Genomic DNA, 25,840 nt, shown 5'->3' with positions numbered 1-25,840 from the left:
ATAAATTCGAGATAAAATAAAAATAAATAAAATAAAACCGGGCAGAAAACCCCTTGCTAAAACTTTTGAAACCCACCCCTGGGTTAGGTCCTCTAGGAGTAGGGAAGAACCCCAAACCAATCCTTTGTAGACCCCCCTCCTCTTTCTCTGTCTCTCTGTCTCTCTCTCTTTCCTTGCTGGGATAATCACACCATCATTTGTCTTTTCTTGGGACAATGTGCAATGGACAATGATGCAGTATGCAGGCCTGTTCTCCATCCCTAGCTAGAAGATCCCTAGCAAGGTTTTACACCTGGGCAGGAAAAACCAATGGTACAAAGTCCAGATCAGGTGAAACCTGGCTCAAAAACAGTCACTGTGAGAGGGACTTTGGAGTCCTAGTGGACGATCCGCCTGGACTATCGTAACACTCTCTACATGGGGCTCCCCTTGAGGAGCATCCGGAGGCTCCAACTGGCGCAGAGTGCGGCTGCGCGGGTGGTTATGGGAGCAACATGGCACTCCCGTGTGACACCTCTCCTGCGCGAGCTGCACTGGCTCCCGGTGGTCTTCCGGGTGCGCTTCAAGGTTTTGGTTACCACCTTTAGAGCGCTCCATGGCTTAGGACCGCCTACTACCACAAACAGCCTCCCACCGGCCGGTACGCTCCCATAGAGAGGGGCTCCTCCGGGTGCCGTTGGCCAAACAATGTCGACTGGCGGCCCCTAGGGGGAGAGCCTTCTCTGTGGGGGCACCCACTATCTGGAACGAGCTCCCCCCGGAGATACGGAGGATCCCGGATCTGCGCACTTTCCGCCGTGCTTTGAAGACACTCCTATTCCAGCAGGCCGGCCTGGCCTAATTTTTTTCCCCTTCTTTTAAATTTTTAAACTCAAATTTTAATTTGTTTTTAATTATTGGGAGTTTTAAATTGTCTCGGGCAAAAATTATTTAATTAGGTTTTAATCATGTTTTAACTTTCGTATTTATGTGTTTTATTTTGTGCCTGTTCACCGCCCTGAGTCCTTCGGGAGTAGGGCGGTATACAAATTTAATAAAATGAAAAAAAAAAATGAAATGATCCCTTAAACGGGAGCCAGCCGTGTGCGGCAGCAGCCAAAAAAATCTAATACAATCCCTGGTTGTATAAACAGAGGCACGGAATCAAAACCACGTGACGTATTAGTACCGTTTTGTAAAGCCTTAGTAAGGCCACACCAGGAATACGGCAGCCAATTTTGGTCGCCACATTACAAAAAAGATGTTGAGACTTTGGAAAAAGTGCAGAGATGAGCAACTAAGAGGATCCAAGGCCTGGAGAAAAAATAGATAAAGAACGGTTGCAGGAACCGGGCATGGCTACTCTAGAGAAAAGGAGGGCTAGGAGGGACATGATAACAGAGTTCCAATATTTGAGGGGCTGCCACAAAGAGGAGGGGGTCAACCTATTCTCCAAAGCACCTGAAGGCCAGACAAGGAACAATGGATAGAAACTAATCAAGGAGAGAGGCAACTTGGAATTAAGGAGAAACTTCCTAACAGTGAGAACAATTAACCAGCGGAACTACTTGCCTCCAGAAGTTGTGGGTGCTCCATCACTGGAGGTTTTCAAGAAGAGATCGGACAGCCACTTATCCCAAACGGTCGAGGGTCTCCCATTCCAGACAAGTTGACTGTCCAACCTCTTCTTAAAAACCTTGAGCAGAGGGTTGGACTAGAAGACCTCCAAAGTCCCTTCCAGCTCTATTCGGATTGATTGAAGGCAGCCCCCAGCTTCCCCAGAAGCCCTTCTGCCAGATGTTCAATGGGGGGGGCTCGCTTTCTTGCCCCCCCCAACAAATCCAGCAAGCTCCGAGCGCACCCGCTCCGATCCTCTTGGAACCAGCCCTTCTTTGCGCACCGTCCTCCTTCCCTCTCCGTCCCCGGGACCCCCTGCGCCGTTCCAGGGCGCGCTAGCCAGCCAGGTGGCTCCCCCTCCCTCCCTTGCACCCCTGACCCCCGCCCGGGTTTCTTGCAAAGCCCACCCACCCACTGGCAGCCCCGAACCCCGCCCGGGTTTCTTGCAAAGAGAGCCCCCTCCTTTCCTCCCCACTTGCTCGCCTCCTGCGCGTCCGGCTTTGCGCGGCTTCCCCGAGAAAGAGAGAAAGAGAGAGAGGCGGCGACGGCTGCGGAAGCCGGCAGAGGCGGTCGCTGGAGGAGCCGAGGCGGGGCCGGCTTGGAGCCTGGCGGTGGCGGCCGCTCCTCCTCGGCTTTGATCCCCGCCACCGCCTCCATCTCCGCCCAGGGAAGAGCAAAGAGGAAGGAGGAGGGGGAGGAGAAGGAGGAGGAGAAAAAAGAGAGAGAGGGAGGAGGAGGAGGAGGAAGAAAGAGAGAGAGGGAGGAGGAAGAAAGAGGAGGAGGAGAAAAAGAAGTGGAGGAGGAGGAGAAGAAGAAAGAGAGGGAGGAGGAAGAAAGAGGAGGAGGAGAAAGAGAGGGAGGAGGAAGAAAGAGGAGGAGGAGAAAAAGAGGAAGGAGGAGGAGGAGAAAAAAGAGAGAGAGAGGAGAAAAAGAGGAGGAGGAGGAGGAGGAGAAAGAGAGGGAGGAGAAAAAAGAGGAGGAGAAAAAGAGGCGGAGGCGGAGGCGGCAGAAGCAGGGAGCGGCTGTTGCGCCCGTCGGACTCCCCGCTTCCCGTGCCCGGGCTGGGTCTCTTGCGCTCAGCCAGCCGGCCGGCCGGAGGCGGAGAGAAGATGGCCGGGGCCGAGGCGGGACTGACCGCCGCCGGGCTCCGGGAACAGCCGCCGGGGGACCCCGGGGGCGCCGCGGGGCTTCCAGCCGCCCAGGGCGAAGAGTCGTCGGACAGCGAAGGGGAGCCCGAAGGACCGCAGAAACTCATCCGCAAAGTCTCCACCTCGGGCCAGATCCGGAGCAAGGTGGGCGCGCCCCGGGGCCGGCGGGGAAGGGGGAACGGGGGGTCCCGGGCATCCCCCGGCAGAGGGATGGAGCCTGGCCGCGCTCCTGCCTCGGGAGCTGAGCGCAGCGGCGCCTGGTTGCCTGGGCTGGCCGCCTCTCCTGCTCGCTGCTCCGGTTGCGCACAGCTGGAGGAGTCCCAGCCGCCTCCTTCCCTTCCCTCCCCAGCCGGGCCGCGTCCGGGAGACAGAGACAGCGGTCGGGGGGCGTCCCGGGTCTGCCTGTCTCCGCTTCCTGCCCCCCCTTTTTTTCCCCCACCCTCCGGAGCTCTGGCTCGCCTGGCTTGAGCTGGAGAAACCCGGGCGCGCTCCAGATGTGCTGCGCTTCCATCAGAACGGAGCTGCTGGAAGGGAGCTTGGAGAGCATCTAGTCCAGCCCCCACTCAAGGAGGAGGGGACCCCCGTACCAATTGAGACAAGGGATCGTCCAGGCTCTTCTTAAACCCCTCGGGTGATGGAGCACCCCTCAACTTCTGAAGGCAAGCTGTACGGAATAAGAGAGTGGGAAGGGACCTTGGAGGTCTTCTAGTCCAGCCCCCTGCTGAAGCAGGAGAACCTAGACCATTCCAGACAAGGGATTTGTCCAGTTTCTTCTTAAAAGCCTCCAGTGATGGAGCGCCCACAACTTCTGGTGGGAAGCTGTTCCACTGGTTAATTGTCCTCACTGTTAGGAAGTTTCTCCTTCGTTCCAGGTTGCTTTTCACCTTGATGAGTTTCCATCCGTTGCTTCTTGTCCTGCCCTCTGTTGCTTTGGAGAATAGGTTGACCCCCCCTCCTCTTTGTGGCAGCCCCTCAAATACTGGAATACTGCTGTATTGTCCCCCTTAGTCCTTCTTTTCTCTAGACTAGCCGTACCCATTTCCTGCAACCGTTCTTCATATGTTTTAGTCTCCAGGCTTTTAATCATCTGGGAGAACTCCAGAAAAAATATAGAGAAAGGCAGCTGGAAGTTTGCACAGAGGCTTCCCTTGAGTTGGATCGGGGTGGGGGGTTGGGTGGAGTGGGGGTCCAGGTCAAAGAGTTTTCTCAAAGCACCTTAAAAGTGCAGCTGGGACTGAAGAAGCTTCTTGAATGAGGAAGTCCAGTCGCCTTTTGCAAAAAGCAACCTTTGGGACAACAATGACTTGGATAATGGAGTGTCTCCATAGACATGTAGCTGGAAGGGATCCAGTCATGGTAGCCCAAGGCAAGGGGGAAGCAGCTGTGCCTTTTGTTGGCCACTTGGGAGTCTAGTTCCACTTTTCCATTTTGCCAGTGTGGTAGGTTTCCTGGCTAAAAGCCACCCTCCCTTCCTTCATGACCGTGGTGACCCCATAGCTGAGTTCCCGTGACCTCTTCACCAGCTGCTCAACCAGCCTCCAAAAGGCTGGGATGGAAACCAAGGAAATGGCAAGGGCTCCTCTGGCCTAAGACTGAGCTACCAGCATCGCCAAAGATGATTTGGTGACAGACAGACAGACAGACAGACAGACAGACAGACAGATAGATGAATATATCTGCTGAATATAACTCCGCATTGGGGATAGGAAGGGCATCCAGCCAGTAAACACTCAGCTCCACCATGCAAGGGATTATGGGGTCATTAAAAGAGATAGATAGATAGATAGATAGATAGATAGATAGATAGATAGATAGATAGATAGATAGATAATAGAAGATAGATTGATAGATAGATAGATGATAGATAGATAATAGAAGATAGATAGATAGATAGATAGATGATAGATAGATAGATAGATAGATGATAGATAATAGAAGATAGATAGATAGATAATAGAAGATAGATGATAGATAGATAGATAGTAGTAGATTGATAAATAGATAGATGATAGATAGATAGATAATAGAAGATAGATAGATAGATAGATAGATAGATAGATAGATAAATAGATAGATGATAGATAGATAGATAATAGAAGATAGATAGATAGATAGATAGATAGATAGATAGATAGATAGATAGATAGATAGATGATAGATAGATAATAGAAGATAGATAGATAGATAGATAATAGAAAGATAACAGAAGATAGATAATAGATGATAGATAGATAATAGAAGATAGATAGATAGATAGATAGATAGATAGATAGATAGACAGACAGTCCTCGAGTTACGACTACAATTGAACCCAAAATTTCAGTTGCTAATGAAACATTAGTTAAGTGAGTTCGACCCAATTTATGACTTTTCTAGCCACTGTGGTTAAGTGAACCATTGCATTTGTTAAGATAGAGACATGGTTGTTAAATGAATCTCCATTGACATTGTTTGTCAGGAGGTCGCAAAAAGGGATCACGTGACCCCTGGACACTGCCACCGTCATAAGTATGAGTCAGCTGCCAAGGTCCCTTCCAAAGATGGTTCTGTAATTCTTTTAACCTGTGGAACGGCTTGCCACTAGAAGTTGTGGGTGCTGCAACACTGGAGGCTTTTAAGAGACTGGGCAGTCCCTTGTCTGAAATGGGATAAGATCTCCTGTTTGAGCAAGGAGCTGGACCAGAAGACCTCCAAGGTCCCTTTTCCAAATATTCTGTAATTCTTTTAACCTGTGGAACGGCTGGCCACTAGAAGTTTTAAGAAGAGACTGGACTGGAATGGTACAGGATCTCCTGCTCAAGCAGGGGGTTGGACTAGAAGACCTCCAAGGTCCCTTCCAGCTCTCTGATTCTGATAATAATAACGACAATCCTTGCCTGTTAACGACCATTACGACCATTCAGACTTACAACAGGGCTGAAAAAAAGGACTCATTACTGTTTTTCACACTTATGACCATCACAGAATCCCTCTGGTCACTTGATCCAAATTTGAGCGCTTGGCAATCGGCATATATTTATGAGAGTTTTAGGGTCCTGGGGTCATGTGGTCACTATCTGAGACTGTCCCAGCCAGCTTCCAACAAGCAAGAGTCCATGGGGAAAGCCAGATCTGCTTAATGTCCACAAGATTCACTTAACAATGACAGGGATTTGTTGAACTGTTGTGTCAAAAAAGGATCGTCTAATGGGATAGAACTGACTTCACCACCACCGACGGAAATTCTGATCCCGGTTTTGGTCGCAAGTCAAGGATCTCTTATACTGCAGTTGTTTCTCAAGTCGTAGTTTGTTTCTCAGCTACGATTGTCCCAAAAGTGCTTTTTTTAGGAGGCAACTGGACTTTTTTCTTTTGAAGACATTTCGCTTCTCATCCAAGAAGCTTCTTCAGTTCTTCTTCTTCAGAACTGAAGAAGCTACTTGGATGAGAAGCAAAATGTTTTCAAAGGAATATCTATGGAGATTCTCCATCCTCCTGGCCATGGTTGTCCCAAAGGTGCTTTTTTTCAAGAGGCAACTGGGCTTTGTATATTTCTTTTGAAGACCACAATTGTTGTAGGACCGTGATGGTGAACCTATGGCACGTCATGAGCCATGTCGGTGGGCACGCGAGCTCAGCTCTGGTGCACATGTGCACGCTGGTCAGCTGATTTTTGGCCCTTCTAGGCCCACTGGAAGTTGGCAAACAGGCCATTTCCGGCCTCTGGAGGGCCTCGGGGGGTGGAGGGGGAGGCAGTTTTTGCCCTCCCCAGGCTCCTAGAGGTCGTCTCAAATAAATTGCATTTCAAACAAAGTCTTTGATGAAAAAACTCCCATTTATTAAGCACGACATTCACTCCGACTCCATCGTAGCCAACACTGACTTCCTGACCCAAAACCCTCCCTTTCCGTTCCCCACTCCTCTGCACTCATTGGCCATCTTCCAAGTCACTCTACCCCTAATCTACTGCTCCAGCTCAAAGGAATTTCCCCCCTCCCATCCCATCTCCTAGGGGATATTATCTCCAGGGAAAATAAGTAGGTGAAAAGTCAAACGTCCCTTTCCAGATGCCTCCGCTTCTCCTTCTTATGTCAGCACTAGAGTAAATGCAGCTTGAAGTGCTGACATCTAGAAAGGCTCTGGAGCCTGGGGAGGGTGAAGAACGGGCCTACCGGGCCCACTGTGCCATCACATGCCAAAAGTGGGGGAAGCACGGGTGTGTGTGTGTCGTGCACACATGCATGGGGGCGGGGAGCATAGAATTATGGGTGTGGGCATGCGCGCGCCCACTCCCCCCCCGCTCCCTCCACTTTTGGCACATGATGGCAAAAAGGTTAGCCATCACTGTTGTAGGACAAACTGAGCCCAATTCCTGGCTTTTACATCAAATCCAAGCCTTCATGGCAGGATGGTCTTAATTTTGACAAAGAAATCGGACCCCATGATCCGATAAAATTTAAACGGAGAAAAATGGGGAATATTGGCCTTATGCTTGGTGTGGGTTCTCTCCACGCCAAGCTTTGAAATATAGCTCGTCTTTGGAACGGATGAGGGTTTTGTTGTTGTTGTTGTACGGATGGCTGGATTCGGAGTAGAACCAGAATTTGATATTTGCTTTCCGTTAAGTCTTGCGTAGAAGAATTGAGGGGTTACGATGTCAGTTTCTGAGAACGGTTTGTTCCCTGGCAGCACTTTCGAATTTCTCCATGGAAGGAAGGAGATAGAAAATTTTGAAGGCCGGGAATCGGTAGGAGAAATCCAGGCCCTCCCTCTCTGATATTTATGTATTTTTTTAAATTATTTTTCTTATTTTCTATTTCTTTTCTATTGTGTTTTTATGGCCTTGTAAGCCGCCTTGAGTCGCCAGGCGCGAGTAGGTGACAATATAAATTTTCTAAATAAATAAATATGGCTGCAGGCAGCAGTGGGTTTCACATTATGCTACTACTGGTTTGCCCCGCGTGTGCACACTCGCTTCGTACGTGAACATGCCAGATACGTGCCTGCCTTCCGCGCCTGTGCTTTGCTCACGTGTGTGACTTTTGCGCATGCACCTGGCCTCAAAAATGTGCCTAAATAGGATGGCATAGAGCTGCCCGCAATTTCAGCTACCGGTTCGGGTGAACCGGTTCGAACCAACTGAATACCACCTCTGGCTGCAGGTATCCGTGCCGAATTGTATCGAAGCGTCATTGCCACATTTTCGTCTGGTGTAAAAAGTGGTGCGATACAGCTAGTCCTTGACTTAACAACTGTTCTTTCGGTGACCATTCGAAGTTACAACAGTACTGAACAAAGTGATTTTATGACGGGTTTTCACACTTATGACGGTTGCAGCATCCCCACAGTCACGGGATAAAAATCCAGACATCTGGCACACTGACTTGTATTTATGACGGCTGCAATATCCCAGGGGTCTTGGGGTGACCTTTGGTGACCGTCAGATGATCAAAGTCCATGGCAAAAGCCGGATTCACTTAACAACTGTGTTACTAACTAACTAGACTGCAGTAATTCACTTAACGGGGCAAAATAACAACTGTCTCGCTTAGCAACGGAAAGGTAGGGCTCCATTGTGGGTTGTAAGCCGAGGACTGCCTGTGTTGAGGACAAAGTATCCTGCTGGTAGTTGCTCACTGTAAGTAGGGATTGAAATGAGTGTGCAATTTATTTACTTGTATACAGCTCACCAACATGCAGTGGTAAATAACCTCTTGTTTCCTGTTTACAATGTTTTTTTAAAAAAATTATTATTCGTTAAAGAAAATGGTAGGAAAATAGGGGAGAGAGAAGGGAAATGTGTAGGGAAAAGTTGGAAAAGAAAGAAAAGGCATTGACTTCCGACTCCCTTTGGTCAGTGGTGGGATTCAGCTGGTTCGAGCCAGTTCGGGTGAAGCGACTGTTAAATTGCTGGCTGACCCTGCCCCTTCCGGCCCCACCCCTTCCAGGAGTCCCCACACGCCCCGTTTTGGCTCCCAGGTAAGTGCAGGGAGGCCCACTAGGCCCAAAACGGGGCACGGGGGGGGGGGTACGCGCTCTCCCTGTGGCCCGTTTTTGCTCCCAGGCGGTGCAGGAGGCCGAGTGCTGCCGGTCACACCCCCTGGCCACGCCCACCATGACCACGCCCACCCAGCCGGTCATTAGGGCAGAGAACCGGTTGTTAAATTATTTGAATCCCACCACTGCCTTTGGTGCACTAAAGTAAGATAATAGCATCAAACCTCAACTTTTTACTTTTACATAATAGTATAAAGTAGCCATCTCTATAATAACCAACCTATCTCATTAATAAAACCCAAAATCGACGTTTCATTTCCTCCCACCACCTCGAGCACCAAGTCCAGAAGAGGTTTCCAAACGGAAATAAAAGTAATTCTGTGTTTTGTTTTGTTTTTAAAATCTTTAATCAAAGCAGTCAATTAAAGCCATCTGTCCATCCACTTTTGCAGCCATTCGTCCATTGTGGGACTCAAAGAGTCTTTCCATTCCGGTCTCTAATTTCCTATCCTATCCATCTTTGTGGCTAATTTACCAATGGATTGCGATCATGAATATTCCCAGATTTAGTGTTTATGAAATGAATTCTTTATATGAACGGCAAGCACTCTGGGAAAGCAGTTCTGTATTTGGAGACTAGACATTAGCCAAAAAGGATGACAAAAGATGCAGAAATGGCACCCATTTCTGTAGCTTCTTCATGGTTGTCTCTACCACCCATTCAAAAAACGATATTCAACATTCACAGCTGCCAAACACCTTTATTTGGGCCAAACCAAATGCTACCGAGGGGTATTCTGGTTTTCAAATTCTCCAGATTTTTTTCCCCCAAGGGTGTCGTAAAGCAGCCAATGAGGAAGAAACAAAATTTCCAATTTTCTTTTTAAATTGGCCAAAGGGTTCGGCCATTGCAATCGGCAGCTGGGAATCTAGTCTGAGATAGAATGTAGAACAGTGGTGAAATTCATTTTTTTTTCCTACCGGTTCTGTGGTTGTGGCTTGGTGGGCATGGCAGGGGAAGGACACTGCAAAATCCCCATTCCCTCCCCACTCCTGGAGGAAGGATATTGCAAAATCCCCATTCCCTCCCCACTCCAGGGGAAGGATACTGCAAATCTCCGTTCTCACCCCACTCTGGGGCCAGCCAGAGGTGGCATTTGCCGGTTCTCCAAACTACTCAAAATTTCCACTACCGATTCTCCAGAACCTGTCAGAATCTGCTGGATTTCACCCCTGTTGTAGAGACTGTAAAAAAAAAAAAAATCTACAAATTGTCAAATTTTGTCCACGCCAAGCTTTGTAATTATAAAAATCACAAAGTTGTATTTATAAAAAAAATTGACAGTCTCTATAAGCTTTTGCTGCCGGCAATTCAGATCAGCACTTTTGCCTCCGTAATTTAGGCAAAGAAAACCAGTTTAGCTGTAGTGGTTAAAGAACTAAGCTAGAAGCCAGGAGATTGTGAGTTCTAGTTTTGCCTTAGGCATGAAGCTAACTGGATGAGAATGGGTTGGTCACCCCCCTTTCAGCCCAAGAAAAAGGGAAGGACAAACCACTCCCAAAAATCTTAAATTTCAGGGACAAGTCAAGGCAGCCACCAGGAATTAACACTCACTCAAAGCACCAAATATACCTTATATGTAATAGCTTCTGATGCACTAACCTTAACCCGTAGGATTCCCTCCCCCCTCTCTCCATGAAAAAGTATGAGTTTCCCTCGGATGAGCTTCTGATGTGAATTCTTTGACAGGTGAAAGGGCCCTTTATTTCTTTCTGCAGACCTTTTGTTCCGTATCTTTCACGAGAGATGCAGAAAATGCAGAAAGACAATTAGATCAAAACTAGTGTCCGGTTGCTGGGTGGGCGTGGCCCAATTGGCCTCCTGCACCATGGTGGTGGTGGGGGAGTTTTTGCCCTCCCCAGGCTCCGGAGGCTTTCCTCAAGGGAGGTGTGGGGAGGGTGAAAACGGCCTCCCCAGGCTCCGGAGGCCCTCTGGAGGCCAGAAATGGGCCTTCCGGAACTTCGGGGGGGGGGGCGTTTTTCACCCTCCCCACACCTCCACATGAGCCTTGCACTTACCTGCATCCAAAACGGGCTGCGTGGGGAATGCTGGGAGGGGCAGGGTGGGGTGGGCAGGGGCAGCCAGGAGTGGGATTTGGGGGTTCTCCGAACTGCACAGAATCTTAGCTAGAGGTTCTCCCGCAGCCCACCCCTGAGGAGAGGAGAGGAGGGGAGAGGAGGGGAGGGGAGGGGAGGGGATAGGATAGGATAGGATAGGATAGGATGGAGTAGAGTGAAGTGGAGTGAAATGGAATAGAATAGAATAGAATAGAATAGAATAGAATAGAATAGAATAGAATAGAATAGAATAACAAAGTTGGAAGGGACCTTAGAGGTCTTCTAGTCCAGCCCCCTGCTTTATCAGGAGACCCTCTACCGTTTGACAAGTGACAGACTCTTCTTAAAAACCTCCAGTGATGAAACATCCACAATTTCTGGTGGCAAGCTGTTCCACTGGTTAATTGTCATCACTGTTAGGAAGTTTCTCCTTCATTCCAGGTTGCTTCTCTCCTTGATGAGTTTTCAACCATTGTTCCTTGTCCTGCCTTCCGGTGCTTTGGAGAATTATTTGACCCCCTCTTCTTTGTGGCAGCCCCTCCAGTATTTTAATACTGCTATCATGTCACCCCTTATTCTTCTTTTCTCTAGACTAGCCATATCCAAATCCTGCAGCTGTTCTTCATATGTCTTAGTCTCCAGGCCTTTGATCATCTTAGTTGCTCTTCTCTGCACTTTTTCCCAAAGTCTCAACAATCTTTTTTGTAGCATGGTGACCAAAATTGGTTGCATTACTCCAGGTTTTATAAAGCGGTAATAATAAGAAGAAACTGTCTTTAAACTAAGTCTAGGCATCGAGGCTTTACTAAAACAATTAAATTCTAAGCCAGGCCTGGAGTTACTAATCACAAAAAGATTTTCATTTAAACGATCAAGCAAGGAATTTGAAAAACAAAGCAGCAGAAGAGAGAATAAATAAAGCTTTTAAAAGATAATAAGATACCCACCGTGATAATCAGCGGGGTTTTCGTTGGCCAGATTGGAGTAGTTTATAAATACTGCTCCGTAAATCAATCATAAAACGAAACCACCAAGTTTAGGAAGAAAATTTTTGTTTTGTTCTGAAAGTGGCTGCTTGAGATCAAGGAACGGGGAAATCAGCATTGCTTTCATGTCTGACAAGTTCTTATCGCAAGCAGATTTTGTTGGCTGCTGTTAGAAACAGATCACAATAGCCAAAGCTGTGCTTCAGAAGAATAAATGCTAACAGTAACGCAGATAATTTATTCCGGTAGCATATGAAAGTCGGATAAAATAATCAGCACATGCTGACATTCACTGGAACAAAAGGTCTAGGGATTCGGTGTCCCTTTTTTCAATTTATTTCAGTTTATTCAGTATTCCGATATTTGAAGGGCTGCCACAAAGAAGGGGGTTATTTTTCCAAGCATCAGAAGGCAGGACAAGGAAGAATGGGTGGAAACTAATCAAGGAGAGAAGCAACTTAGAACTAAGGAGGAATTTCCTGACAGTGAGGACAATTAACCAGTGGAACAGCCTGCCACCAGAAGTTGTGGATGCTTCATCACTGCAGTTTTTAAGAAGAGACTGGACAGCCACTTGTCTGAAATGGAATAGCAAGGGGTTGGATTAGAAGACCTCCAAGGTCCCTTCCAGGTCTATTCTGATGCTTTTTTTATTTCACAGAGACGTATTTCTCTAAAGTTGGCCATTGACTCAGTGCAGCTCAGCAGCAGAAGGATGCAAAAAAATAAATAAAATAAAATCATATTATTTCTGCTACCAGATATCAAAAAGCCTCTTCTTTGATCTCACAATTCGGTAGTAGGTAGTTAGTCCTCGACTTACAACAGTTCGTTTAGTGGCCGTTTGAAGTTACAACGGCACTGAAAAAAGGCTCTTAGGACCATTTGTCACACTTACGACCATTGTAGCATCCCCATGGCCAGGGGATCAAAATTTGACCGATTCATATTTATGACGGTTGGAGGGTCCTGGGGTTCCGTGATCCTAGTTTGTGACCTTCCTACAAATCGGGAAGCCCCGATTCGCTTAATAACTGTAGTTACTAATTTAACAACCGCAGAGATTCACTGAACAGCCGTGGCAAGGAAAGTCGTAAAATGGGGGCAAAACTTACTTTCTCACTCAGCGACATCAAATTTGGGCTCAGTAAGCGTCGTACGTCGAGGTCTAGCTGTAATCTTTTCTCTCGGCGGGAAAAATTGCTTCTGTCAATTACGCTTCTCCGACGATTTGTGAAAGAATAGTTTTTTTCTGAAATTAAGAAGGCCAGCTTTGCAAGTCTGTAAACATCAGCCAGAGATGCTATAATTAGTTATTAATTGTATTATTAGAAAATATGAGTCATTTCCTCCCCCTCCCCAAGAACCCCTTGTCTTCCTGTAACAATTGTGCTTCATTCAAGTTCTCTGCAGGGTTTGTAGCCCATATTTAACCAGTAGATCTTCTAGAAAAATAGAAATGTTGGTCAGCTCCGAGTTTTGGGTGCCGATATGAGTCGGCATAATTGAGGCTAAATGTTGTCTTTATTATGTTTTTTTTTTTTTAAGAAAAAAATGTGCTTGCTGTAAGAATGGGTCCACTTTAAATGTTTCCGTGTGACCTTGGCACTGTGTTCCTCTTCGGTCATGATTACAGGAAGTCCTCGACTTACGACCATAACTGAGCCCAGAATTTCCATTGCTAAGCGAGACAGTGGCGAAGCCAGTTCTGCCCCATTTTACCACCTTTCGTGCCACAACTGTAAAATGAATCCTGCCGTTGTTAAGTGAGTCACATGGACGTTAAATGAACCTGGCTTCCGCACTGACTTGGCTCGTCAGAAGGTCTCAAAAGGGGATCGCCTGACCCAGGGACGTTGCAACCGTCATAAATACGAGTCGGTTGCAAAGCGTCTGAATTTTTTTTAACCATGTGACCATAGATATGTTGCAAAAGTCATAAAAGAGCCTTGGTGGTGCAGCGGACTAAAGTGCTGTTAAGTAGCACTTAGCTGCCAGCTGCCTGCAATTACTGCGAGTTCAAATCTCACCAGGCTCAAGGTTGACTCAGCCTTCCGTCCTTCCGAGGTAGGTAAAATGAGGACCCAGATTGTGGGGGCAATAAGCTGACTTTGTATAAAAAAGAACACCGCTTGGGGGGGCCGAAAGCCCTACTAAGCAGGTAGATACAAAAAGTATGAAGGCTATTGCTTAACGCATTGTAAGCCGCCCTGAGTCTCCGGAGAAGGGCGGCATATAAATCGAACCAATAAATAAATAAATAATAAATCTGAAGTGACCCCAGAAGAAAGACTCACAACCCATGAGAATGCAACTGTCTCGCTTAGCAACAAAAATTTGGGACTCCGTTGTTGTCATAAACCGAGGACTACCGGTAGTTCTATAAGGAAGACAGAATAAAAAGGTGAATTTAACGTTGACTTTGAGGTGTCCCCACCGTTTTTTTTTTTTTGGATTCTCTCCACGTTCTTAGCTGGAATATCCGAGACTGACCGATGAACACATGTGAAAAAAATGGAAAAAACGACAGAGTTGAGTTGACGAAAACAATAAAGGTTGAAGTTTGCCTGGAATTTCCACCTACGCCAGGATTTCCCCAGTTGTTGTAACCCTTTGTGGCTAATTTGACAATTTGCTTCTGAAAAGAGAGAAGTTTTCCCAAAGTTGCGTAGTTCCGCTTTGAGTTGGGGAGAAAGATTTTTCAACACGAGGAAATGGACAACATTTCTCCCGACTCTTCCAGATTCTCAGGAAAGCTTGATTCTCCGAAGATGGAATTTAGCAGTCCTTAGTCAAGGACTTGACTACAACAAGTCAGTTGTGCCGCCTTTTACAACCTTTTGCCTCCGTCTTTAAGCAAAACGCTGTGGCTGTTTGGTGAATCTGGCAACCCACATCAGAAAAATCCCAGGAAAGGATGAAACTGGTGATGGTTTGCTGGTGATCAGCGGAGCCACAAAGTTACACAAGGAATATATTGGAGATATATTGGAGGAAGCAGCACCCTCAAACCACATCCTTCCATTATATGTATTTCCAGAGAATCCTTCTACATGGAAGCTTCATGACTGCCTCAAATTCAATCCGTTTTACAATTCAGCTTTGCAATCTTCCTCCCAAGCCTTAATTTTTCTCCTAAAATAATGAGCTTCTAAGTCTTTTTGGGTCCACCTGAAGAAGTAGGAAGACTTTCTCTTCATTCTGAATTCCACCTTTTCTTTTCTGCTACCTCTTCGGCCTGCCATCGAATTTTCTTCTCCTTTTTTTTCAAAATTGGAAAAGCACAGCCCTTCAGCACTGCGTCCACAAATCCACTGATGGCTTTTGACATTCTCTTGTTTATCCTGGTTTCAGCAAATGTCAGGACAGATTGGTTGCCATCTGGATATGACAGACAGATGCCAGAGGAATGTGAACGAATTTGGAACCTGGCCAGGGCTCTGAAATAGGGTCAGAGACAGTGGTCGGTGAACTTCATTGAGCCTGGGATACTGAAATGTCTACCAACTGATTTGGTAAGGAGTAGAATAAGGTAGAGTAGAATAGGGTAGAGTAGAGTAGAGTAGAGTAGAGTAGAGTAGAGTAGAGTAGAGTAGAGTAGAGTAGAGTAGAGTAGAATAGAATAGAATAGAATAGAATAGAATAGAATAGAATAGAGGAGACTAGAATATAGTAGAGTAGATTGGGGAGAATAGAATAGAGTAGCGTAGAATAGGGGAGAATAGAATAGAGGAGAGGAGAATAGAGGAGAATAGAATAGAGTAGCATAGAGTAGAGTAGAGTAGAGTAGAGTAGAGTAGAGTAGAGTAGAGTAGAGTAGAGTATTAGAATGAAGAATAGAGTAGAGTAGAGTAGAGTAGGATATTGGAATGAAGAGTAGAGTAGAGTACAATAGAGTATTGGAATGAAGGGTAGAATAGAGTAGAGTAGAGTAGAGTAGAGTAGAGTAGAGTAGAGTAGAGTAGAGTAGAGTAGAATAGAGTAGAGTATTGGAATGAAGAGTAGAGTAGAGTATTGGAATGAAGAGTAGAGTAGAGTAGAGTAGTAAACTATACATGAGACACAGAAGATTCAGAATAACAGAATAAAAATTGTAAGGGGCTTTGGAGATCTTCTAGTCAAACCCCTTGCTCAAGCAGGGGACCCTTTGACATGTCAGATAATGGTTGACCAATCTCTTCTAAGAAACCTCAAGTGATGGAGCACCCACAACTTCTGAAGACAAACTCTTCCACTGGTTCATTGTTCCCACGGTCGGGAAGTTTCTCCTTAATTCCAGGTTGCTTCTCTCCTTGATTGTTTCTTGTCCTGCCTTCAAGTGCTTTGGAGAATAGGTTGACCCCCTCTTCTTTGTGGCAACCCCCTCAAATACTGGAACACTGCTATCATGTCCTCTTATGAAACTATCATTTGAAATGAAATTATCGTGCACTTCATGGAAACTTAGGACAGGCCAAAGGTTTTGGAAGGAGAGGCAGAGAGAGGAACGCTGGAGAGACTGAGAAATGGAGAGAGAGAGAAATGTTTGTGTACAGAGTCCTTGCTTTAGAAAACATTGAGGAGGAAGGAAGATCTGGGGAAGGTTCAGGAGCCTGCAGATAAAGGAGAATCCAGGGATAGTTTGTGCCTGGTTCGCTTGAGGCCAAGGACAGGAAACTCCATGTGGTTTCCTGAAGGATGAACGACACAAGCAATTGGCCTCGAGAAAGACCAAAAAAGGATATGAAAGAGAAGTGAAGCAGAAGTCAGAGGTTGAAGACAAGCTTGGTGGTTTGAGTTTGGTATCTTGAGAACCTACAGTTGCCTCCGGACTTCCCGAAGAAGATTTCTCCTCTGAAGAGGAGAAGAATAGAGATGGATTAGGCATTAAATGCATGGTAACTTCTCCTAGATCTTTGCTCTCTCTTGTTTGCAGGCAAAGCTAATTTTCTAGATAAAAGCCTTGACTTCATGGAGAGAAACATCTGTGCACAGAAGTCCCAAAGGTGCTTCCCCACACCCCCAACCCCAAAAAAGCAACTGGACTTCCTTGCAGTTTTTTTTTTCTTCCTTGAAAACTTTTTGCTTCTCGTCCAAGAAGCTTCTTCAGTTCAGATGAGAAGTGAAATGTTTTGAAAGAAAGAAGAAAAACCAAGGAAATCCAGTGGCCTGTTAAAAAAAAGCACCTTTGACCCAGAGATTGAGAATTTCCCTAGACCTGTGTGCACAGTCAGTCACACCCACATTTTTCTACTGCAGTTGTGTCCAGAATGGTATCTATATCTTCTCCATCTCCCTTCAGCTCTTTGAGAAGAAGCATACAGATGCTACGTTATGTTGTAGCTCTGGAGTTTCACACAACTATCCTCCCCTTACCTTCTTGTTGGTCGTTGTAGAAAATTTCTCTAAATTCTTTTTCAGAACTGTTCAGATATGGGTAAAAGTAAGGGAAATGTAGTCATTGCGGATTTTACTCCCCTAGTCGTTGCTGAAAACATTTTTCCGTGGCCATATGGCCAAGCATGACATCACAGAGCGCTGTTACCTTCTCAACAAAGTGGTACCTATTTATCTACTCACATTGACATGCTTTCAAATGGCTAAGTTGGCAGGAGCTGAGACGAGGACGGGAACTCACCCCATCCCGTGGCGCTCGGGTCTCGAACCTGACCTGCCGGCCTTCAAGCCGTCAAGCCCAGCGTCTTAACCGCTGAGCCACCACCCCATCCCGTCCCATCAGGTGTGGGTAGCCAGGAGGTATTCTATGGGGTTCCCAGAGGAAAGTTTTACTACCAAGATCCATGCAACCCTAGTAGAGCAGCTTTGCTATAAAGCTTGGAGATTTCCAAGAAGCTTCCTCTCTGATATGGTTTATGTAGTCTTCTCGTATGTTGCAGAAGTTGGAGTAAATTCTGATCTTTCCCAACCGTACAATACACTGAGTTTAAGATTCGTCTACCCTCAATCTGTTGCCTTGATTACTCCAATTTTCTTGAACACTGACCATTAAATAGATAAAGGTAAAGATACCCCTCGCACATATGTGCTAGTCATTCCGGACTCTAGGGGGCGCTGCTCATCTCCGTTTCAAAGCCGAAGAGCCAGTGCTGTCCGAAAACGTCTCCGTGGTCATGTGGCCGGCATGACTCAACGCCAAAGGCGCACGGAACGCTGTTACCTTCCCACCAAAGGGGGTCCCTATTTTTCTACTTGCATTTTTTACCTGCTTTCAAACTGCTAGGTTGGTAGAAGCTGGGACAAGTAATGGGAGCTCACCCCGTTACACGGCACTAGGGATTCGAACCACTGAACTGCCGACCTTTCGATTGACAAGCTCAGCGTCTTAGCCACTGAGCCACGGCATCCCTCATACAATACTATGAGCTTATGATTCGTCTACCCTCAATCTGTATACCCTTAATTCATTTTTTCTCAAATATGTTTCTTATTTTCAGTATTCCGCTATTATAATTGTCCCTTTCTTTCGGCATTCCAATGACAGTCCCAGGATTTGCTTTCTCTCTGCTCCTGGGCCATCATCATCATCATTTGTTATCTAGAACGCGTGAAGAGACACGCCACATTTTCTATGGAAATACAATTATAGCTTTTTGCCTGTAGGCTTAGTTTTTAACGGTGGAGAACAACCGGAAGCAGGGAAAAACCAGGTAGGAGACAGGATAAGTTACGGTAATGCACCTAAAAATAATTTTTTTTTAAAAAAAATCCAGAGTCTGGGTTCTGCTTTTTTTTGAAACAAACAAATTTCATTAAAAAAGGCTTTTTTTAAAAAAAAACAAAAAACAAAAAAACCTTTTAATAAAATGATTTGAAAACGTGGTGCCAGACCATTTCTGGGACTTGGCTATGATAAACTGAGACAATTTTTTTCCCCTACATAATTGAAGAAGAAAAAGGCATATTTTAAAAGCCTGGGAAAGAGAAGAGTTACAGGATGAGGTTCCCATCAAAATGCGATTCCCTCTGTCTCTGTCTGTCTGTCTGGGTGTCTCTCTCCCTCTCTCTCTCTCTCTCTCTCTCTCTCTCTCTTTCTCTCTCTCTCTCTCTCTCTCTCTCTCTGTAGCTACAAATATAGAGCTGACCCAAAACAGCTTAACCCCAATACGTATTTTCTTGGGATCTGATAATAGGTGTATAGAAACGGCTACCTTGTCAGGAAAAGATGCGGCTACTTTAAGAGGACTCCGACAGGTGCTACATGGGCAAGGACATACACAGGTAGACCTCAACGTACAACCATCCACTTAGTGACCGTTTCAAGTTCCAACGGCCCTGAGGTCAATGAACATTTTTCAGACTTGTGACCGTTGCAGCATCCCCATTGTCATGTAATCATTGATGGTATTCAACCGGTTCTATCCGGTTTGGGCGAATTGGTAGTGGCAGCTGCGAGAGGCTCCGCCCACCCGCTCGGATGTAATCACATCCTATTTATCCACGTTTTTGACGCTTTGGGCATGCGCCGAAGGCCCTGCGCATATGCTGAGGTGGCGCGTGTGCTCACATTTGTGAACTGGTAGTGAAGGTAAGTGAATACCTCCCTTGCAGGTGATCATAATTCAGAGATGCTTGGCAACTGACTCGCATTTATGACGGTTGCAGAGTCACCGGGGTCGCATGATCCCCCTTTGTGCCAAGTCAACAAGTCACTTAACAACGGTGTTCCTAACTTAACAGCTGCAGTGATTCACTTCACAACAGTGGCAGGAAAGGTTGCAAAATGGAGGAAAACTCACTGAACCAATGTCTCACTTAGCAACAGAAATCTGGGGCTCAACTGCGGCTGTAAGTCGAGGACTCGCTAAAAATGAAATAGATGCCATGCTTGCATAGGAGCACAGCTTGTTTTGTGGTCTCTCTAATTGGGGGACCAAATCTGAAAATCAGAATAATATTCCGCATCCGGCACCGACAATATTTCGCAGATTCACCGGAAGATCTTATTTTTAGCAGTTCATCACAGCTTAAATTGGTACTTAACGTGGTGTTTTGCAGCGCAAATGTTTTCCACGCGGGAGATCTTTAAGTGGCACATATCACAATATTTAATAAATATAATCCGCTGTCTTCCTTTTTTTAGAAATGTACTTACCGGTTCTCAAAAAATCAGTGTTGATGAGAAAGACATTTGGAAGGGCATGAAATTGTACACATGTATATTAAGAGGGTAGAATGATGGTCTTCGGGGTGTAGCATATCTAACTTTTTAAGTTAGCAAGAAAGATGAAAAAATAAACTCGTTTGTAGCAGATGCTATTAAGGGCTGAGATGTATGTCCCATGAAAAACAAACTGAGTAATGGATGGTTAATTGTCTCCCTTAAATACACTGTTTGGTTACAAGAATCTGTTAGTCCTTGACTTACGACCACAATTGAGCCCACAATTGATGTTGCTAAGTGAGGCATTGGTGAAGTGAGTTTTGTCCTTTTTTTGATGAATGTATTTTTGTATATACACTGGGAGCTTATGCACCAAAGACAAATTCCTTGTATGTCCAATCACACTTGGCCAATAAAGAATTCAATTCAATTCAATTCAATTCAATTCAATTCTATTCTATTCTATTCTATTCTATTCTATTCTATTCTATTCTATTCTATTCCATTCCATTCCATTCCATTCCATTCCATTCCATTCCATTCCACTCCACTCCACTCCACTCCACTCCATTCCATTCCATTCCATTCCATTCCATTCCATTCCATTCCATTCCATTCTATTTTATTCTATTCTATTCTCTATTCTATTTTATTCACATTAAAAACAAACCTGATTGAGTATTGGATGGTTAATTGTCTTCCTTCAACACACTGTTTGGTTCCATTAACAACCACTCATTCATTCAGCGACCATTCAAAGTTAAAAATGGCACTGAAGGAATTGACTTACGACCTGTTGTTGCATTTATGACTTTCCTGTGGGGAAGGGATCATAATTTGGGTGCTTGGATACCAGCCTGTTTCCCATGGTTAAAACATCCCGCAATCCTGGGATTATCATTCGCAACTTTCTCAGCTGGCGTCCATGCGAGAAGCCGATTTCGTGTGATTCACTTAACAAATGGGGAAAAAATGGTCATAGAACTGGGCACCACTCTCTTAACAACTATCTCGTTTAGCCATGGAAATTCTGATCCCAATTGTGTTGGTCATAAATTGAGCCACTCGGTAGGCGGGACTAGAATTCACTATCTCCTGATGATTGGCCCAAAGACAAACAGCCAGCTTTCATGTCTAAGGTGGGACTAGAACTCACCGTCTCCTGGTGATTGGTCCTAAGTCACCCAGCTGGCTTTTAAGCCTAAAGCAGAACTAGAACTCCCTGTCTCCTGGTGACTGACCCAAAGACACCCAGCTTTCTTTCATACCTAAGGTGGGACTAGAATTCACTGTCTCCTGGTGACTGATCCAAGGTTACCCAGTTGGCTTTCATGGCTAAAGCAGGACTAGAAGTCACAGTCTCCTGCTTTCAAGCCCGGTGTCTTAACCACTAGATCAAACTGCCTCTCACAATTATCTCTCAATCAGTCTTTGTCTTCAATGAATTTAAGTGATATTTGTTTGTTTGGGGAGACAAAAAGTCTCTTACGTGTGTCACACAGGGGTGGCTTCTACTTACCTTTACTACCAGTTCGCATCGCGCTCCGCATGCGCAGATCACCTATGATGACACTGACCGGTGTCAGTGGGCGGAGCCTCCCGCCGGTTTTTCATTTTTTTTTCATTTTTCATTTTATTAAATTTGTATACAGCCCTACTCCCGAAGGACTCAGGGCGGTGAACAGGCACGAAATAAAACACATAAATACGAAAGTTAAAACATGATTAAAACCTAATTTAAATAATTTTTGCCCAAGACAATTTAAAACTCCCAATAATTTAAAACAAATTAAAATTTGAGTTTAAAAATTTAAAAGAAGGGGAAAAAATTAGGCCAGGCCAGCCTGCTGGAATAGAAGAATCTTAAGAGCACAGCGGAAAGTGCGCAGATCCGGGATCCTCCGTATCTCCGGGGGGAGCTCGTTCCAGATAGTAGGTGCCCCCACAGAGAAGGCCCTCCCCCTAGGGGCCGCCAGTTGACATTGTTTGGCTGACGGCACCTGGAGGAGCCCCTCTCTATGAGAGCGTACCGGCCGGTGGGAGGCTGTTTGTGGTAGTAGGCGGTCCCTACTGGTTACTGGTTACCTACTGGTTACTACTGGTTCTTGCAAACCAGTTTCAGGAGAATTGCGTGCTTAAAACCGTTTCCCAGCCCCAAAGGGTCTTGAAGTGAAAATAGTGAACATATTGTGACTTTGCATACACAGCTCGAGAAAGCATCTAATATCCGTTTGCAGAGAGACATTTTCTTGGCAGGCTCGCTAATTAGTAAAACCTATGTCTATTTTCAACACACACACACACGTCCCACAAAGAATACAACTTTTAAATCTTGGAAATGGAAGAAAAGCTTTTAAAAGTTCACAGGGCACAATGGATTGTTTCGCCTGGGTAGACTTGTCTGTTTGCCAAAACGGTAATTGAGAAGTATCCACATAATGTTTTTGGATTATATATATATATATATATATATATATATATATATATATATATATATATTGCATGAAAGATGTAAGTTTGATAAGCCCATTCATCGAGAGAAAGAACAGAAGGAGATGGAGATGGTTGAGATAAGTTTGACTCTCAGTCGTAGAAAGAGAAGAATTATGGCGTGTGCACTTTCTCGGATTCTGTTTTATTTATTCTGCTTGGATCTCAACATTTCCTGGAAAGACTGAATGCGTAATTGCTGTAGCTTTTAATCCTTACGGTGCCCTGAGCTGAATTAGGTTTTGAATGCAACCTTCTTCTTTAAACGTTTCCGCTTGCATTTTGTCTTCGAGGGAAAGCTCTAACGTTCGACAGAGCCATTTGGAAAAGTTAGAGCTTTCTCAAAAATAAAAATAAAAATAAAAGACCCCCAGATTATGAGGGATCCTTGGTGTTCTCTGAGCTTGGTGGTTTCCTTGCAGGTGTTTCATGATCTGATTAGGTGACATCATCAGTGCTACAACCCCGTTCCCTCCTGTTGGAATACATGTTAGAATGTATTTGGTATTGCGACAACTACAGAATCATTCAGCCAGTAGATGGCAGTGTTTAGTTTGCATCTATGGTTAGAATCTATGGTTCTGTTTGTTCCTGTTTCCTGTAACAGTTAAAACAGTTGAGCAGTAAAGCACATGGTGATTGTACTCTTTGTTTGCTCTGCGGTGCTATATATAAACAAAATTTCTAACGCCTCGTAATGCTGATGATATTACCTAGTTGGGTCATGAAACGTCTGCAAGAAAACCACCAAGCTCAGAGAGGTGGTGGTAACTACAAGTAGTCCTTGACTTATAACAGTTCATTTAATGACCGTTCAGAGTTACAACAGCATTGAAAAAAGCAACTTATGACAGTTTTTCATACTTATGACCGTTACAGCATCCCCAGAGTCAAATTTGTATACTTGGCAACTTGTTCACATTTATGATGGTTGCATTGTCCCCGGGTCAACAGGGAAACCAGATTCCCTAAAATCAGCAACTATATAATATATTAGAACTGAGAGCCTGATTTGGAAGCGGTGGGAACAGAAATTTCTAATTTTTTTTTCTTTCATATATGTAACGTATGACATTGGGTTGCAAGCAGATGTAGAAGCTTATAAATTTTGGACCTGTTTTGCAAGATCTATTTTGCAATAGATCAGTCGATGTTCAACTCGGGGGGATTACAGGTGTTTTGGGATGTTGTTCTTTTTTTTAATTCACTTTTTAACAATGTTCTTGTCTACTTTCGTACTCGTTATCGATTTTTTCTTCTAGATTTTGTATTTGAATCTCACGAATGAAATAAAATGGAGATAGGTGAAGACATTTCCATTTTTTTAATATTCACGCCTGTTCTGAAAATATAAGAAAACCTTGTCTGATATAAAATTGTGGCGTTTTTATTATTATTAATGTTTAAGCAAGAATATGTGTTGGACTATATTATCACTCTATTTGGCAGTCGGTTGCGCCCTTAATTAGATTGTTCTGTTAATAGCATCAGGTATGTTTTGCATTTAAGAACTGAGTGACCTACTTAACATCCATTTCTGTGTCTGCTGATTTCTAGGCATTTTATGTAGTAGACTTGTAATAGTCTATATGGCATCAAATCAGGAATCTGGTATTATAGAGAGTCCTCCACTTACAACAGTTCATTTAGTGACCATTCAAAGTTACAACTGCACAGAACAAACCGTTTATCTGAAGTGGCGTAGGGTTTCCTGTCTGGGCAGGAGGTTGGACTAGAAGACCTCCAAGGTCCCTTCCAACTCTGTTATTCTATTCTAAGCAATTTACGGCTGTTTTTCACACTTACAAGTGGAGCGATTTGTTTAGCAACCATGGCAAGAAACGTTGTACAACGGGGGAAAATTTCCCTGAACAAATGTCTTTGTTAAAATTTGGCCTCCCTTGAGGTCGTACATTGAGGACTAATTACGGTGACCCCCCTGACTCTCATTCCGTGGTGGGTCATCCAAGAAAGTACTGGGTACGGCTTTACTCCTGTCCATTGTCCCAATCCATATTGAAACAGATCCAGATATCCACAATGTGCGACAGCAGCCAAAAAAAGTTAATACGATCCTGAGTTGTCTATACAGAGACGTAGAATCAAAATCACGTCAGTGGTGGGTTGCTACCAGTTCGCCCCGGTTCAGGCAAACTGGTAGTAGCGGTGGCGGGAGGCTCCACCCACCCTCCGGGACGTCATCAAATATGCTCTGCGAATACACAGAAGCTTCGCGTGAACGAACTGGTAGCAAAGGTAAGTGAAACCCATCATTGGATCACGTGAAGTACTAGTACCGCTTTATAAAACCCTAGTAAGGCCACACCTGGAGTACTGCAACCAATTTTGGTCACCGTACTACAAAAAGGATGTTGAGACTTTGGAAAAAGTTCAGAGAAGAGCAACTAAGATGATCAAAAGCCCGGAGACTAAAACATACGAAGAACAGTTGCAGGATTTGGGTATGTCTAGTCTTATGAAAAGAAGGACAAGGGGAGACATGATAGCAGTGTTCTGATATCTCAGGGGCTGCCCCAAAGAAGAGGGAGTCAAGCTGTTCTCCAAAGCCCCTGAGGGCAGGACAAGAAGCAATGGATGGAAACTCATCAAGGAAAGAAGCAACTTGGAACTAAGGAGAAACTTCCTGACAGTTAGAATAATTAAGCAGTGGAACAACTTACCTCCAGAAGTTGTGGATGATCCAACATTAGAGGTTTTCAAGAAGAGACTGGACAGCTACAAGTTCTGAAATAGTATAGGTTCTCCTGTTTGAGGAGGGGGTTGGACTAGAACAGGGCTCCTCAACCTTTTGGACCTCAGGGACCACTAAATTCATAATTTTAAATCCCGGGCCACTAATATGATCTGCCTAATGAATGGCTGGATGGGCGTGGCTAGGTGGTCATGTGACTGGGCAGGGATGGCCAATCATGATGTCACTCACGTCGAGGGGTGCCTTGCCAGCCTCTACTCGGCCCTCCCCTCCCAGCCACTCCTCGCCTGTCCGCCCGGGCTCCTTAGGGCCCCAAGTTGTTGGAGCTAAGCAGCCACCAATGAGAAAGAGTTGGCAAAGCAGCTCAGTTCAAATTGGATCTGACCGAGAAGGAGGCTCAGCAGAAGCACCTCACTGAGGACTAGGAGCATGGGCTTTCCAAGCAGAGGGAAGACCTGCGGGAGTGCAAGGCCAGGTATAGGAGCCTGGAGGCTCAGTGGGCTGAGATGGTCAGCCAGTTCCAGGCCATGATGCAGTCCCACTGGAACAAGCTCTTCGCCACCAATGGTGCTTCCTTCCAACCTTCGCCCAAAGCCCCCCATCAGGAGGCTGAAGCAGAATTTCTTCCCCACTCCGACCCCCACAAGAAGACCCCGAAGGGGGAGACTCTCTGCAGCAACGCAAACGTTCATTGCATGTATTTAGCCTAGGG

At 45.3% G+C, this 25,840-nt stretch overlaps 1 protein-coding gene across 1 annotated transcript in view; it reads left to right on the top strand.

Annotated features, from left to right (window-relative positions):
• Window positions 1-2,516: 2,516 nt before the first annotated feature.
• The window catches only part of DGKH (diacylglycerol kinase eta), a 109,335-nt gene continuing 86,011 nt past the window's right edge, over window positions 2,517-25,840 (top strand). Inside the window, 1 exon segment of the mRNA XM_070942767.1 lies at window positions 2,517-2,888. Within this exon segment, the coding sequence (XP_070798868.1) occupies window positions 2,706-2,888 (183 nt within the window). The 5' untranslated portion in view covers window positions 2,517-2,705.

The sequence above is a fragment of the Pituophis catenifer genome, unplaced genomic scaffold (assembly GCF_029215685.1).
Source record: "Pituophis catenifer annectens isolate HBS135680 unplaced genomic scaffold, rPitCat1.0.hap2 SCAF_4, whole genome shotgun sequence".
Taxonomy (NCBI): Eukaryota; Metazoa; Chordata; class Lepidosauria; order Squamata; family Colubridae; genus Pituophis; species Pituophis catenifer.
This window is presented reverse-complemented; position numbering and strand designations above follow the sequence as displayed.